This window comes from Fringilla coelebs, assembly GCF_963513975.1.
Source record: "Fringilla coelebs genome assembly, chromosome: 6".
Taxonomy (NCBI): domain Eukaryota; kingdom Metazoa; phylum Chordata; class Aves; order Passeriformes; family Fringillidae; genus Fringilla; species Fringilla coelebs.
In genome coordinates, this window is record NC_140034.1 from 55,324,563 (window position 1) to 55,343,281 (window position 18,719).

General features: G+C 40.0%; 1 protein-coding gene across 6 annotated transcripts in view; it reads left to right on the forward strand.

Moving 5' to 3' along the window:
* GALNT18 (polypeptide N-acetylgalactosaminyltransferase 18) overlaps positions 1-18,719 on the forward strand; it is a 223,764-nt gene that overhangs the window by 97,333 nt on the left and 107,712 nt on the right. For all 6 annotated transcript variants that reach the window (XM_084207122.1, XM_084207123.1, XM_084207124.1 and 3 more), the window contains 2 exons: positions 3,153-3,345; positions 15,435-15,601. In XM_084207122.1, the coding sequence (XP_084063248.1) occupies positions 3,153-3,345; positions 15,435-15,601 (360 nt within the window). The remainder of the gene's footprint in view (positions 1-3,152; positions 3,346-15,434; positions 15,602-18,719) is intronic.

The following is an 18,719-nucleotide window of genomic DNA, read 5'->3' on the forward strand; positions in this document are numbered from 1 at the left end:
AGGATAGAACCAAAATGAAACTTAGGTACTTGTGAGATCAAACAGCATGTCTGAATCTGTCTCTGCAACTATTTTTGCAACCCTTTCTGACTTGATCCTTTCTCTTAATTGTGAACCTGTTCATGGTAACTTTTCTTAGGAAGAAATGTTGAAATATGAATGGAGCTGAAAAAATGGGTCTCTCTTAATGAGTTTCAAAGGCTTTCATGGAGATTAAATCAAAGTTATTAATTGATTATGTTAATTGGTAATAAATGAAAGATTTGCTTTCTTCAGAAGTCATAGAAAAAAGCAGCAATCAGACAACAAAATGTCTATCCCTTATTATCTCAGTGGTGTCTTTTGATTTGGTGTCTCTGACTTATTTTATACAATGAGCAATAGGAAGAGGAGAGGGAATTTCTGTCTTGGCAGCTGGTCACAAAGATCAAATGAAGCAATGGATTTATATAACATTACTTGCATAACTAGGAAATGTATGAGCTGAAGAGACACAGATGATTTTGGAAAACAAACTGTGGGGTTTTTGTCTCAGGTAAGCAGTGTGTGACCATCTCCAGGCTGATGCCGTGACCAGCCAGTCTTCTGGAAGGAGACTTCTTTGGCCCAGGTGTGCAGCCAGCTGACATCTGTGTAATAAATCTCTGCTACTAATTGATTGAACTGCAGGGAGTCAGTCTGCCAGGAGTTAATACCAGGCGCATGTCTGGGTGCAGCTTTGCATGGTATGTAAAGTTAATATAGGGAAGACCTCCAGATAACATTTGCAGTGATGTGCTGCAGGTAGCAGGCTTTCTTCCCAGAGAAGAAATGAAACTGATTTTTCCTTTTTGGTATTAACTGAGCAGATGAATGTGCCTACCTAGTGTTTCTTCATGGGTCATCTTTGGGCCTTTGCTCCCTGCCATCATTCTGCAACTGCAGTAGCAAGTGGGAAGGAGGCCTGGCTGTGAAACCTCAGGCCATGATCTGTTTCCTGAGGACAAGGCATCAAATGCACTTGTTGACTAGTCAAAAGGCAGCTGATGGTCTGTAATCATTATTTTTATTTCTTGTAAGAGACTGGCTGAAGAAAGTTGCTTCCCCCAAGAGTTTTCAGCCAAATAAAGGAAAGAAAGGCTTTGTCATCAGATGCATGCTTATTAATTCCATTGTTTGTGTTTTGTTTTGTTTTGTTTGTTTTTTTCCTGTAGAGCAATGTATTGAATTAACATGTTTGCTTATCATACAAAAAAATTACTGCATTTGGTAAGTAGTTTAGTAGAGCTTGTAAACTAAATTCACAGATATCCATTACTGGAAAATCTTCAACTGAGGTACAACCTGGATTACTGAGCACTTTTTCAATCAGAAAACAGCAAGAGATTCACAGATCACTTAAGGAAATACTCTTGCTCACAAAATCATTAGATAAAATTCAATATGTTCAAGATATGTGTGAGTCTGTGAAGGTAGTTGTTTCTGGGATGGCTCTTCATCCATGAAAAGACAGATACATCTGTCCTCCCATGCTGCTGTGATTTTTGAAATGGTATTCAAATGCTATTCTGCCCTTTTCAAGTTAGGGCCCTCTAAAACGATCTGAGTTTATCCAATTTGTGTAGTTGCCAAGCTCCCCTCTCAGACATTTATCTGTGTAGTAGCAGGGCCTGTCAGAGTAGTTTCCTCTTTTGACTGAGGGTTTAGTTTGTCTCTCATCTTTGAAGAGTTGGAGCTGATTCCTGAATTCAGGCTCAGAGACAGTACTTTGACAAGTAAAGAAACATTTCATGTTTACTGAGGTTGGAACATGGTGTAGGAAGCAAGCACCATTAGTTTCCTGTCAGTGTTGTCAGGAAGAAAAAGGAGAACATCTCAAATAAATCAAATAACCTAGTCTTCTCAATTTATGTTTTTGCATTTTGGGTTCTTTCTAGTAGGAGATCAAAGGATGCTTCCTGGCATTCTTTGGGAGTCAGGATTTGGATGGCATATTGTGCTAGTACATAAACTGTTGTCTTCAGGTGTTTCCATGAAGGTTAAGTCAGCTCTCAGGCCTTTAGGTGGCTCTGGGTGCTGAGGACAATTGCTCTGGGGACAATTGACAGATTTTCAGAAGGTTCACTTCAATTTATTGAAGTCTCTGTGTTTGTAAGTACAGCCCTTTAGAAAGGAGAGTTCTTCATTTGGTTGGGTCACTGTTAATGTGACTGCTGATAAATAATAATAACTTCCAGAAAAAGATTTGTGTGTGTGGCTCTAGTTTATGTTGACAAATCAGAGTCAATTAAGGCATTTATTCTTGCTTTACTGGTGTGCTGTTGATTGTAAAGTGTTTACAGAAACAGGGGCTTCTCTTGGTTGGATTATGTGGTCAGCTGTGATGTGTCTGTCGCAGAGAGCTCACAAGACACCTTGAACAGACTTTCTGTGCAACTAAACATTGAGAATGAATGCTGTGATTTCATTGTACTGGACCTCTTCTTAAACTGAGTTCTACATATATCTTTCCCCCTCCTATCTCTTTGGCATAACAGCCAGAGATGTGGCCTTGTGAAATGAAAACCTTTTCTAATCAAGCAAATACTACAAAGTGATGATCCCAGTAGCATCATTGAATGCACCTAAATATGGATTAAAAACTCAAATAGGCTGGATTGGTAAACTGGAGCATAAAGTTATTGCATGACTGAAATTAGTTTGCTATTTAAACATGGACACCTAGTACAGTGAATTTTCTCTGTGTTGAATATGTAGTTTTAAAGAACTTCTTTTACACCCAAACTTTGGCAGCCATTTTGTGCACTATGTACAGATGCTTTTTTTCCCCTTCAAAACTTCAGTCATTTCCTAGCAAGATAATCCAGACTGAAATTAAGTATTTCATCTTAGTATATAAAAGCAAAATAACATTTTTGGTGATAAAGCTCCTTCTGAAATTTAATTTATTCAGATTTATCAGTCCTGGCCCTTAGTCAGATTGTGATAAAAAATAATTGTTTTACCTAGCTTTATTTGATTTAAATTTTGAGCCTTTCCTGCTATTAGTTACACCAACAAAAAAGTATGTGAGGGCATGTCATGGGAAGATTTATAGGCAGCAAGTGGAGCTAAAGTTACACTTCTTAAAATAACAGATCCTTACTGTTTCCTTTTGTCTTTGTCTCTTGTAGAAGCTCCACCAAAATTGGAAGACAACCCTGCAGAAGCATTCACGGACTCGTCTCTCTTTGCTCACTGGGGGCAGGAGCTGAGCCCTGAGAACAGGCGGCTGGCCCTGAAGCAGTTCCAGTACTACGGCTACAACGCCTACCTGAGCGACCGCCTGCCGCTGGACAGGGCCCTGCCCGACCTGCGGCCCAGCGCGTGAGTCCTGGGGTGCCCTCCCTGCAGGCCCACACTGTGGCCTTCCAGCTCTTTTATACCTAGAGGAACACACTATGGTATTCCAGCTCTTTTCCACCTGCAGGCCCACACTGAGACCTTCCAGCTTTTCTCCACCTGTGGGGCCCACACTATGGCCTTCCATCTCTTTTCCACCTGTGGGGCCAACACTGCGGCCTTCCATCTCTTTTCCACCTGTGGGGCCCACACTGTGGCCTTCCAGCTCTTTTCCACCTACAGGCCCACACTGTGGCCTTCCAGCTCTTTTACATCTGCAGGCCCACACTGTGGCCTTCCAGCTCTTTTCCACCTACAGGCCCACACTGTGGCCTTCCAGCTCTTTTACATCTGCAGGCCCACACTGTGGCCTTCCAGCTCTCCTCCACCTACAGGGCCCCACTGGGTGGCTTCCAGCTCTTTTCTATCTACAGGGCCACACTATGGCCTTCCAGCTCTTCTCCACCTGCAGGGCCACACAGTGGCCCTCCAGCTCTTTTGCACCTGCAGGCCACACTGTGACCTTCCAGCTCTTTTAAACTTGCAGGCCACACTGTAGCCTTCCAGCTTTTCTCCACCTGTGGGCCCACATTGGGACCTTCCAGCTCTATTTCACCTGTGGGGACCACACTGTGGCATTCCAGCTCTTCTCCACCTGTGGGCCCACACTGTGGCATTCCAGCTCTTTTGCACCTACAGGCTGCACTGTGGCCTTCCAGCTCTTTTACTTCTACAAGGCCCCACTGCGTGGCCTTCTTTTCCACCTACAGGGCCACACTATGGTCTTCCAGCTCTTTTCCACCTGCAAGGCTTACCTCCTAGGTCTGGGTACAGGTAACAGCCAGAACGAGTAATTTCCATCAAATAGATGAAGGCTGTACATTTCAGTTGTCTTCTGAAGCACTGCTGAGCCCAAAGTCCCACTAAATATTCATTAACATTTCTTCAGCATGTGTTGGAAGCTCCACCTTGCCTACAATTTACATTAGATAGTGGGTGTATTTTTTCTGCTAAAAGAAGAACCTTTTAATGACAGTTTTCAGTTTTATCAGATAATCTGGCTAAATAAGAGTGGCTATCTTTGAAAGCACAGAACTGCCTGATTAAGGTCAGTTGGCAGGTGCAGCTTGTGAGTTTTAGTGGTGAAATACACTTTTGTACCAAGCACTGAAAGCCCAAGGATCCTCCTTTCTGGGTAGGTCTCTGCTGACAATAATGCGTGCCAGGCAGGGTGAACACATCCAGGCTTATTAGAGAGGCTTGGGGAGGTGGATGGGAGCAGGGGAGGGAACAGCCTTCCCTTCAGTGCATCTAGGGCCTGTTTGGGCAGCACTGTTCATAAACACAGTTAGTGCTCAAACTTTTGAAGTGTTGGTGATCTATCTGATGCTTTGAACAAACAGCAGCTCTGGAGATAGAGAAGCAGGTGGAGGGAAAACTGCTTTTTTTGCAGCTCATTAAAAAAAGAAATCATTAAAATAAATATGCTGGGTACTTAGTGAATCAAACGTGATCATATTCACTTATTCTAACCAAATATTATAATAACTAAAGGAGTAGTTTTTACTTATAATATACAGTTATCATATATATTTTTTATTATAGTTAGTTATTATATATAGTTTTAGTTATTATAATAACTAAAGCATTTTGCTGCACATAAAGTTGATGACAGCAAAAATATATGAACACCATCCCAGGCAGCACTTTAGCAGTATCTATGCTATATATTATTATATATTGCATTGTAGAAATACTTTTGTTGCAGATTTGCTGAAATACTGACTTTAAAGAAATCAAAGTCCATGCAATTATATTTGTGTTTTGGTTGAATCAGTTTAGCAGTGCCTGTAGGGACAGTGTCTTTTTTCTTTTTTTTAATTGTAAACTGATCTGGAGGAAAAAGAAATCTTCTTGACTAGACATTAGTGATAGAAATGTTTCTATTCTTATAGTTATTTTGAAATTACTCTTCTAAATGATTTAAATATAAATTTTTTATAACTCCGTGTTGTAGAAATTAAAAATATGGAGAAAATGAATGTTACTGTAGCTGAAAATAAATTAAGGTTAGGATTTTAAAAGAAGCTCTAGTTAGAAATGACTGATGATCCTAATTCCTGTGCAAGTTTTGATCCTTTGCTGACTGTCTGCCAGAAACATGACAGACATCACACTCTGTTTAGGGACACATACATACAAAATAATGGCTTAGTAATAGTAGCTCAGGCAGGTTCACTGCACCCTTTAGGCTGGGGAGCAGGCAGGGACTCAGACACTGGGATGTAGTGAGTTCTGACCCTGAGGAAAATGAACTGTGTTGTCAGGCAGTATGCAAACTATTTGCTATACCTACAGCACCCTGTGGAGTACAGAGCTACAGGCGTTCTGAAAAAGAATTCCTGCTCCTGACAAGCAAATTCTCATTTGTGTGAGAGCACATGCATGAACGTTGTGGGGAAAAAAGTCTACCCTGTGAAAGGAGGGATGTTTCCAGTGTAATAATCAATTTTGGGGATTTCTAGCACCTGGTCTTTAAGCCAAGCGCAGAAGTCACTTCCCAAGTCTGTATAGCTGTATTTAAATTATCCTTGGGCAGGTACTGGACTCAAGCAGCACAGCCTAAAAGCCAAGGACAGCATGGTGTGAAAAGAGCCTGCAGCAAGTGATATGGAGACCAAGTCAGCCACCTTTGCTGGAACTCAGTCAGTTGTGGTATTTCTGTTCTGACTAGAAATGCATGAGAGCACAGATATAACCACAGTACCTGGACAGAGTTAGCCACAGCTCAGAGTCAGCCAAGGTCTAACCAAGCTCATTAGCCTGGATTTAGCAGTGATTCTGCAAGAGTCAGCATGGCAGTGGCATCCCAGCAAAGGCTTGTGACAGGTAGATAAAGGAGCAGAGCTCACATAGTTCTGTATGGGCTCAGTGGTGTCTGTCATCTGTATTCAGAACCTTTTGTGTGAAGTACAGGAATTTGGGAGGACAATATTTGCAACTGAAACCTAAGGAAATTCACACATTGTTAGCCCCAGATGAGAGCAGGAGAATTAAGTGATCTGCCAAAACTGTGGTATTATTCCTGTACACCATGCTGCTATGACTCAGCTTTGACCTTTCTGCCTGCAGTGCTCTGAGAATTCACATCAACATATCTTAGCAGGGGAGCTCAGCGTGTCTTTACAAGGTTCTGCAGAGAGAAAGGCCATTCCATGTGTGTAATAACACCAAATTATAACATACAGCATTTTCTAGGGTTGAGATTGTCAACATTAAATGCCATGACAAAAGAAGAGGACACTTGGAGATTGCTGAGCCACAGCACAGGTGGAAGAGAGGGCAAAAATCCAGCCTTGCCCAGTCCTTTGGTGTGGGTGGCATGAAGAGGCAGTAGAACACATTTAGAAGTTAGGGCAGTGCACTCTGCCCAAGCCTCTGAACTCTGGCCTCTCTAGAAAAAGATTATCACATTGGTTGGAAACATCCAGCAGAGCACAGTTGGGTCAAGCTGTGGGAGTTGTCCCTTTCAGAAGGACCTTCTCATGCTTTAGGTACTGCAGAGGGGTTTCTGACCCTCTGTACAGCCATGAACCTCCTGTCCCATTCTGAGTTTGGTTCCTTTTCACTGTGGGTTTTTGTGCTAGCACAGAGTGTCCCCAGCACATCAAAAAAAATCTCATTGAAGTAAATAAGAGATGCCCTGGATACTTTAGCCTCCTGAAGCAATCATCACACTGTGAAGTGGGCTCAGTTTTTGCAATACTCAGTAGACAGTGCAGGGTTTATTGTGGAGTACTGTCTCTGCCAGGGCCTGATTTTGTGCTGCTGAAGTTGGGTGCTGTGCTGTTCTCCACCCTTCTGTCCTCTGTTAGCCCATCACCTATCTACATCACAGACTGACACATAGCTCTTATGAGCTTGGAAGCACTGAGGAAAGTAGTGTTGCCCTTGCTGCGTGCAGGAACAGAGGATAATAGTTCTATGTTTGTTATAATTCTGTTGTCCTCATTACTTTTAGTATGGCAGACAGTACCCACAAAGCTTGTTTTGAGTGAAATGTGAATGAACGAAGCTCATGCCGAAATTCATTATAACAATTCAGGTTGTTTAGGGGTCCTGAAACTGTCTCCAAAACTCCTTTTGAGTGGATGTTCTACTTTGTTGGATTGTAAATTTTTGTTGCCTGAGCCATTCTACTCAAGCACTCATGGGAGAGGGAGGTAATATTCTTCTTTGATTATGTGATGAGCGAGGGAGGCGTAGCAGGACAGAAGGTTTGCAGCAGGATCCCAGCAGAGGAGCTGTTTCAAAGGGTCTGGCTCCTGCCTAGACTGTCTGATACAAAGAAACTTGGCCAGTAAATGCATAACAACCTTTTCAGTCAGTGTAACTGATTGGAAGAAAGCAAAAAAGCAAAAGAGAGAAGCAAAGTCAGGAAGGGTGGAAGGCAAAGAAGCATTTAAAGCTCAGATGTTTTACTTCTTTGGAGATAGCATTGTATAGCATGTGGCTTGCAGCAGGTTTGCCCTTTTCCTGGCTGAAAGTTTGCCATCTGGAAAAGTGCAGATGAGAGGTCCTGTTTCCTGTGCAGTGAAGGGCTTTGGCTAATTTTTAGTCAATTCTTTCAAACAATTCACCGCTCCTAAACTGATTATTTAGAGGCTCAGTTGGGCAAGGGACAATGGTAGAAGCCTTGAAGACAGCAAAATTAGGTTTGTGATAAAGTGGGCACAAGCAGAGCAGGCAAGAGATCCCCTGAATGCAATAGTACTACAAGGAAGAAAAATCAAGCATTGCCTAGTTGAGGACAGTGATGTGGTTTGGGACAAAAGTATTTTATGTGTGTATACCTGTCCAAAATGTCCATCAGTCTTCTGGTGGCAAACACAATCCTGGATGTAGCATGCATCAGACTTCTCTTATTTTTTATATTTATTAAAATTGATAAAGGAAAAAACAATTATTTCAAATAGTGAGGTTCACGCTGGGCATTTGTATGTAATCTCTATTTCTTCCCAAAAAACCAGCTCCTCCAGAGTTGCATTCCATAAACCTTTGCCCCCACATGTGAAACAGATCTGTTCTGCTGGGTTTATGTTAGTGATGGATATGGCTCCTTGTTAATTTCTGACCAAGTTCTTTTGTTGCTAGTGGTAAAAGAGAACATGAATATTGCTTGTTGGCTTTGATGTTTCAAAGGAGCCATTTTAAAAGAGCACAAAAGCCTGTAATGTATTGTTTTGGACAGAAGTCCTAAAATTTCAAAAGTATTCAGCATTCTTGTTAAATACCTAATCTTTAATGCTGTCCTATTTCATGCTCTCTTTTACTTATCCCTCTACCTCTGATTCTTCTTTTTCTCATCTCACCTTTGGTGTCAGAGTGGTTCCCAGCAGCAGTGTTTACTGCCTGAGCAGCCACCCCCTGGGATTCTGAGCTCAGCTTCAGTTTTCCTGTTGAGATGTACCTCCTCAAATGGCTGCTCTAGGAGTGTTTAATGTCACTGGCAGTGATACCAAATCTGCTGCAGATTTCAGGCTGCTCTAATAGCCCAAGTTAATGATGATGTACAGTTGTACAGGAAAAGAAGATCTTTTTATATGCTGTTCAATGCCAACATCGTTAGTATAGCTCAGGTAGCACTTAAAATACTGATCATAGCAAAAGGAAAAATGGAGTATGATCACACAATGAAATTATAAACATAAATACAAAAGTAGTGCAGGAGTTCTTCCAGCATTGGAATGTTGGGGGACTCAAGACAGATGATGGACTTTGGATATGGTTAACATAAGATATTTGATACTAAGATGCCTTGGCAATAGCGCACAGAACTTTGAGGATTGCAAGAAGATTCAATCAGACGGGTTTACCAGAAAAAGGAAATTACATCAGACTTCTGCAAGCAAGAGATGTTTAAAATGCATGTTTGTTTATGTGATTATTAACCCAATCATTGTAGTAAAACATTACTAGCCCCCCTAAAATAGTATATAAGTGTTTGAATCCCACAATAAATCAGATTCTTATCACCAAATCAGTCTTCCCATCTCTCTTCATTGCTGACATTGCAGTACTCAGTTCTTTTGCCAGAGTTTTGCTGCTACTTATTTAATTTATGCCAGAATGTTTTGGTTTGTTTTACTCCCGTGTATTTTGAACTTCTGTTGGTCATTGTGGCTGTGGACAAAATGTTACCAGTGCTTGAAGAAAGTACAATTCTTTTTCTGGTTGTGCTTCTGAGAAATTCTTATCCTGTTGGACCTAAACTTGCTCCCATGTATATTCCTAAAACAACATTTTAACCCCAAACATTTTTAGTAACATCTTGAGTGCATTTTGTATTAAACAAAAAACAACAACAACAACAAAACCACCAAAACAAAAGTGGAATGTATGCAACAATTTTTTTTCTAAACAAAAATATGGGCTTTTGCTATTGTTTGGTGTTACACTCTTGGTGAAAGTTTTTCAAGGCTTGCTGAAAATAATTTGAGTTCATACCTATGTACATATTTGTAGACGGTCTCTGAGATAAGTTATTAATACAGGAAATAATTTTTGGTTTGCTGCCATAATGCATAGTTGTGCTAAACTAATTTTAATGGCTAATGACTGGGTAAATTGAATTATCACAATGCATAGAGGAATAGAGTTGTCTTGTGGACAAATATTTGAAAGGACCTTCATAATGTATGCTGCCCTCCATTTATCAGAGCTGTGCTTGAAATAGAACACCAGGAGTTTCTCTCTCTAAATTTCTGGTAACCATGGCAACTGCTGCTTTAGTGCTATTAGCCCAATGTAATTGAGTGGAGTGGGCTGCTGGCAGTAATTTTTAGCTTTGTTGAAGCGGTTCTCACTACCACAGCTGTAACTGCCATTTGGAATCTATATTTGCAATTCACTGGAACAAGTTGTGTGCCTGGTGGGTTGGGAGTTTGGGAGGAGCCTCCCTGTGCGAGAGGCAGGTCCGAGCTGAGCTGGGGATGCACCCTTGGCGGGGCTGCCATTGGCACCTGCACCTTGTGGTTGCCACGCAACCGCTCCCTTCTCTGAGCTTTGTGGAGCTGAGATTGCCATCCATACAGTTCCCTCTCCTCTTCCCCCCACCCCTGCAGCATATTTTATACACACCTCCTCTCCCTCTCTGTAGGCTTTTTTTATTCTTTCCTATCACTATGGAATTTTATTCCTAATAAAACTTGGCATGCTTGTGAAAATGCACAAGTGCTTTACAGTCTGTGCAGGATCTGGGGCTGAATTAATTCTGATTTGTTTAAATTAAAAAAAAAAAAGTAGGTCATTTTTAGCATCATCAGCTGATATGAAAAATTATGTAGGGAGGAAAAATTGTTTTTTTAAAAACTAGAGAGACACTGAAACAAAAAGTGAATTTGAGCTGGACGTAAAGATAATGAATGAGTCTGAATGGGGGAAAAAAAAAAGAAAACGTGAACTCAGTTCAGGAATGTATCCTCCTTGAAAATTAGTCTTGAAAAGACTAAAGAATTTAGACAAAAGAGGAGTCTACCTCTATTATCTTGTGTCATCTGTAGTTATCTTTTAAGGCATGGCAGTGCAAAAAGGAATCAAATTACATCCACAGAATTAAAAGCTTTGCTCTTGTCCGTACAAGTTGCCAGCAATTAAAAATTTTGGCCAGAGTGATAAAAAATTGCAAATATGTAAGATGTAAATGAATGAAGGGGGGGAAAATCAATACAAATAGTTTCTTTTAAATGGATGGAAGACTCATCAGAAGCAGAAGTTTTGTTTGAGCATGTCAGTTTATACATGGCTTTATGGCAGGGAAGTAGTGTATTGGGGGCTATTTGGTAATCAAGAACCTTTTTGGAATATAATTTGTCACTAGCTTATTGCAATAGTATATTTTACATTTATCTCAGCTTAATTGACAGAAGAGAAAAAAACCCCACCAATATTTAAGGAAGCAACTTCTTTGAACTATTTTCAATATACTTTTATTGCCATTGAAAGTATTTTCCAAAATCTCTCCGTTTTTCTTAATTATTTAGTGGGTACCATACCTTACCAGATAGAGTTTCATTTTTTTGCTAGAGTATCATTTTATCTTCTTTGTGCATTGTTATGGCTGAAGATAACAAATATTAATATGCCTAGGGTAGACAGCTAAAAGATACATTGGCTGTAGATTTGTTTGCTGGACCATTTTATATTTGTTCATTTTGTCTGCAAGCACATCACTAAAATCACAAGCATTGTAGGTTCTTTAAAGGATAATACTGAGGATTATTTTAGTAGGTTTAAACCTGTTAACTAGTGTATTTGAAGACAAATTTACAAAATTTGGATGCATACACACCATTTGGCATGAACAGGTCTGTTCTTCAATGACCTGGATCATCTTTTGGAAAAATTTGAGTGTTAGTATTTAAGAATTATTATGTGAATATAAGTAAAGAGGCCTTCCAGCCACTCTGAGCATGAAATATGCACATTGGAAATCCTTTTGTCAAAGGCCACTTAGACCTGATGGTCCCTGAAACTCACATTTGTCAAAGACTTGCCTCAGGTTTGACAGTGCTCAGCCCAAGTAAATTTATGGCTATTTCAAATACTCAGTCATCTGGGCAGGGCTTTCAGAGATTGTTCATCACTGAAGGTGATCTTTTTTTTAAGGAACAGAATACTCACTCTAGGGTACAGGAGGCGGGTGTGGAAACTATCTTTTCTCCTTAGGAAGATCTGAAACCAGTGTGTTATCACCAAAGGGTATTGGGGACAGCCAAAGGTGATACAGACTCCATAATCAGAAGGCATGAAAGGACACTTTATTATTAAAAATCTACAGTTCTTATAGAAACAATGGTCCTACAACCTGATTAGCCTTTAGGAATCTTCTCTCACACTATTGGTGAACTCTGAATAGCACACTCTAGAGAACCATTTCTGTAAGCAACAGTTGTAGTGTTTGTGAGGTTTTCAGGATGAGGAAAGAGATGAGAATTTGACTCTATGTTCTCAGAATGCTGATTTATTATTTTATTATTTATGAAGGCTGATATATTATTTTATTATTTATTATATGATGATATGATGATATGATATGAATTATATTATATTATATTATATTATATTATATTATATTATATTATATTATATTATATTATATTATATTATATTATATTATATTATATTATATTATATTATATTATATTATATTCAAGAATACTATACTAAAAGTATACTAAAGAAAGAGGATACAGAGAGAACGCTTAACAAGAATGATAATTAAAAATTTGTGACTGACTCCTCAGAGTCCAACACAGCTGATGGTGATTGGTTATTAAGTTAAAACAATTCACATAGAACCAATCAAACAATGACCAGTTGGTGAACAATGTTTAAGCCACATTTCAAAGCAACTAAACAAAGAGAAGCAATTAAATAATTATTGTTTTCATTTCTCTCTGAGGCGTCTCAGCTTCTCAGGAAAAGCTTCTCTCCTGGGCAAAGAGAATTTTTCAGAAAATATGACAGTGACAAACAGTTACAGAAATAGATATAATAATTGTTTTTTAATTCTTTCTCTGAGCTTTCTCACAGCTTCCCAGGAGAATCCTGGGACAGCTATGTCTCTCTCTGTTCAGAGGACACGATTTCCACAATGTGTGTCTATAGCATTGGGACTGTTTAGCCTAGAGAAGAGAAAGCTTAGAGGGAGTGTCATCAAGGTAAATACTTGAAGGGAGGCTGCAAAGAGGGCAAAGCCAGGCTCTTCTCAGTGCTGCTCAGAGGCAGAACCAGGGGCAAAGGGCAGAAACTGAAGCAGAGGTTGTAGAGTCTCCATCACTGGAGGCATCCCAACCCTGTGTGAATATGCTGTGGCAGGAAAATGCTGTTCCTTGGCAGCTGGCTCTAGCGGACTCTCCTTAAGGAAAGGCTTGGACAGGATGCCTTCCCAAGGCCCATTCCAACTCATCCATCCTGTGATTGTGTGTATAGTAAATTGCCCTGACACCTGACTTGCAGGCTCTGTGAAAATGACTTGTTTCTTCAGCCAAATCGTCACTAGTGAAAAGGAAATAATAAATATCTTGCAAAAGAAAGAAAAAAGTGATCATGAGAATTTTTGTGGCATTATAATTTAGAAGATTTGATATAGTCATAAAGAGTGGAGTTTAGGGTTTTAAATGCATGAACATCCATTTGAACATGTGCTGCAGGTCCTTCCTCCAAGGGATTTACCCTAAACATGAGGTTAAAGAGACTTGGTATCACTCCAGCTTAGTTTAATTGCTCCACAGAAAGTGGAATGACCCTGAAAAGGGGGACTGAAAATAATCATACCAAGCTGGCTAGTGGTTGGCTCTCTGGGGAGATCAGGGAAGACTGAACTCATGCTTCCTCTGTCCTGCCTGAAGGTTTTAACTCCTGCACTACTGGCTAAAAGAGAAAAGCAGTGCTGCTTTGCAGTTCTTCTGGAAAAAAAAAAACTCCCCTTGTCTCTTATGCTAGTGCTTTATTTTGCATAAAATCCACTCCTGGATGCTTTAAAGAAAACTTTTTATTCTGATGCTGAAAGCTGTCTTACCAATGAATAGAGGATTAAAACACCAGTCAAAATACAAACTGATTTGGGAAAGAAAGTTTTGGTTTGTTGTGTCACAGAAGATCAAGCCACAAGTGGGAATCAGTAAATCCAAACACCATTTTAATTATTTCCCTCTGGTGTTGATGCCATGGAACAAAAAGCTGGGAAACTCTGCAAAAATGAGGTTTCATATTTGTTTCTAAAAGGTGTATGAACCAGGTTATTAAAAAATGTACTGTACACTTTTTAAGACTTGAACTGTTAGTACTTTTCCTAGACTCTATTTTCTGTTTTATATGTCCTTACAACTCTTTTTTGTGCTGACAGAGAGAAAAGTACCTAAAATATTAAATAGCTTCTTTAATGTGATTTCCATCACTTTGAAGCCAGTGACTGAATTTAGAGAATTGGTTGACCAGCTGAATTTTGAGTATTGTGCTATCTCAGTTGGCTTGGGTGTCATGTGTCCTATGCACTTTATTCAGAACCTGTAAAAGCAGAGAAGTAAACTGATCATCTTGGTTGAACTTAACTTTTGTACAACATCCAGAACATGAAGAGGGATGCTTTTGTGATACTTCTTTGTATTTATTTGCTACACAAATTAAAATACAAAATCCTAAAAGAATTTTTCTCTTTGAACTGTAGAACAGATTTAGTTAAGGAGTCGTATTCAAGCATGATGTAAAAATGCTGAATCTATCCATGCTTTCTGTATGCAAAACATTTGCTGTTAGTTATGCTTTCCACAGTTTTCAGGGGTTCCTGGATGTAGTGAACACTAGCATCTGGAGAGGATGGGCACTCAATGTTGTCAGAAGGTAGCATTAACATCAATTATTTCCATCTACAAAGGCTATCTAAAAATGCTGCTTGAGTCAGCCTGTGCCTAATTTCATCCTAGTATATAGTTTCAAATCTGAGACAAAGGTAGAATTAATTGATGTTCAGAAATAATTGCATTAAAATACTAAAAGTTTCACAGAAAAATAATTCCTTTTACTCAAATTCTGGCTATATTAAAAAGCAAATATTTTGTTCACAGTTTAAAAAGGTAAAGTGGTAAAAGGGCTTTCTACTCATATAATTGAAAGATATGAATCCTTTTTGGAAAGAAGGAGGTGAATAAAAACGCCAATAAAACCCTAAGGAGTTTTAAAGTTGTGGGCAGCACTTCCATACTGCTGTTTCCATAAGCAAGTTGGAATGTGGCTGAAATATCTATTTTTGAAAAAGGAAAGAAAAATGCACCATGTTATGAGAGTATTCCTCTTTCTGATTAAACCCCTTGACTGTGCTTATAGATAAGTTTTCCACTTTTTTATGAGGTTTTTCTGGCTGCACCATCTGTCTTAGCTTCAGTAGCAGGATGTTCTTTCTGTATCTTTTAATGTGTTCTTACAACTGGGGGTAGATTTCTCTGAAATAATTTTCGTTTCCATTGTGACTGCTAAAATTTACATATTTTCTTTTCTTCAACCTTTCCCTTCAGGTGCAGGAACCTGACGTTTCCTGAGAGTCTTCCCGAGGTCAGCATTGTGTTCATATTCGTTAACGAGGCGCTCTCAGTGATCCTGCGCTCCATCCACTCGGCCATCAACCGCACTCCCGCTCATCTGCTCAAGGAGATCATCCTCGTTGATGATAATAGTAACAATGGTAAGAGATTTGCTTCTTCCCCCTCCCTGCCCTGAGGCTGGATTGTACACGAGAAACCTTGTATTCTGGCTCTTGCTCATCCTTTTGGCCTTTCACATGTTATCAGTGGGTTTTCTCCCTTCTTCATCCTGCACTCTTGCTGGGCTGTCTTGAGCTCTGCACAAGTGGGGCGTGTTTAAAAGTGCATACAAAAGAGGGAACGTTTGAGGCGTCGGGTCTTGGGACTGCTGCTGCTCACAGTGACCCCGAGATGGATTAGAAAGTCTCTTTACCCAGCCCAGCAGTTGAAGAAGGAGTCAGAGCTCTGCAGTTCTTGTTCTCAAGGTTGTTTATGGTTTCTTATCCATGAAATTCTTTCTCTGGCCTGCCGAGGTCTGTTCAGCAGGTCAGAGAGAGGCATACTGACACCCTCAGGGCAGTGTCATCTTTTTATACTAAAAACTACATGTACATTATTTACCATAACTTCCCAATACCTATCACCATGCTAGACAGTGAAGTGCCACCATCCAAATCCAAAAGTGCCACCATCACAGCAGAACATGGAGGTCAAGAAGAAGGAGAAAGGCTGGACATGCCCAGATTCCTCCATCTTGCTTCCTGAACCCCCATTCTAAAAGCCCCAAAAATCTATTTTTCCACCCCATGACAAACTAATTATTATTCTTAGGCTAATTATTATTATCTTAGACGAATTATTATTATTAGACTTTCGTGGGTTGCAGATCTTCCTATAAGGTTGGTAACTTTTTCCATGGGTCATAATCAAAGTCAGAGGTGTCTTGGGCTCTGTGCCAGGGTCTCTGAGCCCCCTGGAAGGGGTCCTGGCAATCCAGGACAGCCAGAGGGATGTCCTGGATTCCAACAGTCTGGTAGGCAGAGTTTTGAATGTAGCAATAGATTAGATCTAGCGAGTTTTGCTCTTAGTTCTTCAGTGTTTTCAAGCTCATATGGTTTCTGCACTTCTGTTTCCACTGTATGGTTCCACATGTGTACTCTCTGTTGTGTATAAAATGTCTTTCTGTGTTTCTTACACTTCTCATTTAGATTTCCAGTTCTCCACTCCTCTTTAGCAGCACTTACCTTGCTGCTTCTGTACTCAGATATTGCTCTCCATGATCTGAAGGATTGCACTGCCCATCTCTGATGGTTCAGTGCTTGCCAGGCTTGTCAATGAGGCCATGCTGGGCACTATTTGCAAGTCTTATTTTCTAGGAACTTTAGTTGATGAAATTTTAAAAAGCACATAATGCTGAACCTTGAGAAAAATTCTGCTGTGCTGGGGGGTTAATTTTGAACTGCTAAAATACAAGGAGAATCGAAATTTATCTTGTTGAAGGAAAAAGCTGAACAAACGGCTTCTCTTACCCTTGCCATCACAACTGCTGTTATCTGGCTATATCCCTGTAGCTAAATCCTGTGCCTTGCTGCTGATCACAAATGTGTCTCAGATTTGTACAGAGAAGAAACTTATGGGGAAGGAAGTAAATAAGTTCCCTTCCCCACCCCGGGCTATGCATGTCATCATATCCTCTTCTGCTGACTATGAATGAGGGAAAACCTGCTATCCTGATTCTTCGAAGTACACACAAAACACAACTTGGTGTAGGCCTATGACCTAAGTTTTGTCTTTTACCTTGTGCAACACCTGGCAATTTGATAGAAAGAACACAGCATTGAAACACAGCTTTGACTGGTGGACTTGACTGTGATTGTGTGAATCCACTCCTGCGCCTTTCAAATGGGAACTCAAAGAATCTCAGTAGCTGCTGCTGCTGCAGAGCCTGAGGTCTCTGGACGTTGATGAACTGGCCACAAACAGACATAAAAGGAGAGAAATAGTCTGGTGGAGAAAAAGTGGCTTCTAGAGTTTGAGTCTGATATTGTATGGTTTACAGGCAGTTATTGCAGTGGGCAGATTGCAAAGCAATGTCAGAAATACCAGTGTTTCTGAGAGCCTGTCCTCACTGTGATGAGCTCACTAACAAACACTCTTTGCATTGTGCTCTACAGACTTATCCAAATTATTATTTTTCATTATTTCATACCTGAAATAGAACAGAAATCACAGGAACTACTTTATCTTTGAGGAAGACCTGTCCAGCCACATTTTTTGTTATTACTGTACTGTATAATATTTTAATGATTTGCTGTGCCTTTTATTTAGGCTTGCCTTTCTTACCCTCCAGTGCCTTAAATCCTTGGGTTCCTGGCCCCAAGCAGGGAGACAGAAATTGAAGGAAGGTAACGTTTGGTTTGGCTGCCTTGGCTTGGTGTTACATGTCATTTTATAGAAAATCACACTGTGCAGAGCTATAGTTAGTCTCACAGAAAAATTCAACCCTCTACAGGATTTTATGCTACTCCTCTAACCCTTTCTCTGGCATCTCTTCCCTGCAGTATTAAATTAGATTTCTACAGTCCTCTTTATCCCATAATGTATGCTGAAGACCTGGTAATAGGCACATATTTGGAGCTGATGGATGTTTGGAATGGGAGAGATTGTAAAGATGATTTATGGGCTTTCCTACTATTAGTTTAAATCTTGAAATATTTATTTTGAAATTTACTTTTCCTTTTACAATATTCTATTTTCCATTTCTTCTCCCTTCTAGCATTGCTGAGATGAATCCTTTATATTTAGTGTCATTCTATGTTTTTGTTAGTAGCTCTTTAGCTTGCAAGTGTTGCTGTTTGTAAGATAAGTGGGTTACTCTGGGTTTCCCTGTAATGTTTACCTGAGGGGGCAAACACTTGGTTTTTGCTTACAGTGGGCTCGAGCTCTGCTTCTCACAGGGATCTGTCAGAATCCTAATTATAAGTGGTATTTTTACTCTGCAACATTTGCCAGGGATGGCAGCTTCTCTTAACATGATGGAAGATTTCTTTTTGTTTGCCACAGCCATGGGCTTCACATGCAGGAGACATCACACTGTGGGAAGTGACTAGAAAGAAAAAGTGTGACCAGAGAGCTGGCAGAGTCCAAATGGGCACGTTTTAATGAATCCCAAATTTCTGTAGACCTGTATTTTGGAAAAGATGGGTTTTTTCAAATTCCAGAAGGATGATTTCAGAAGCCATTAATTCAAGTATAGGGCCAAAGTCTGTACATTTGTCC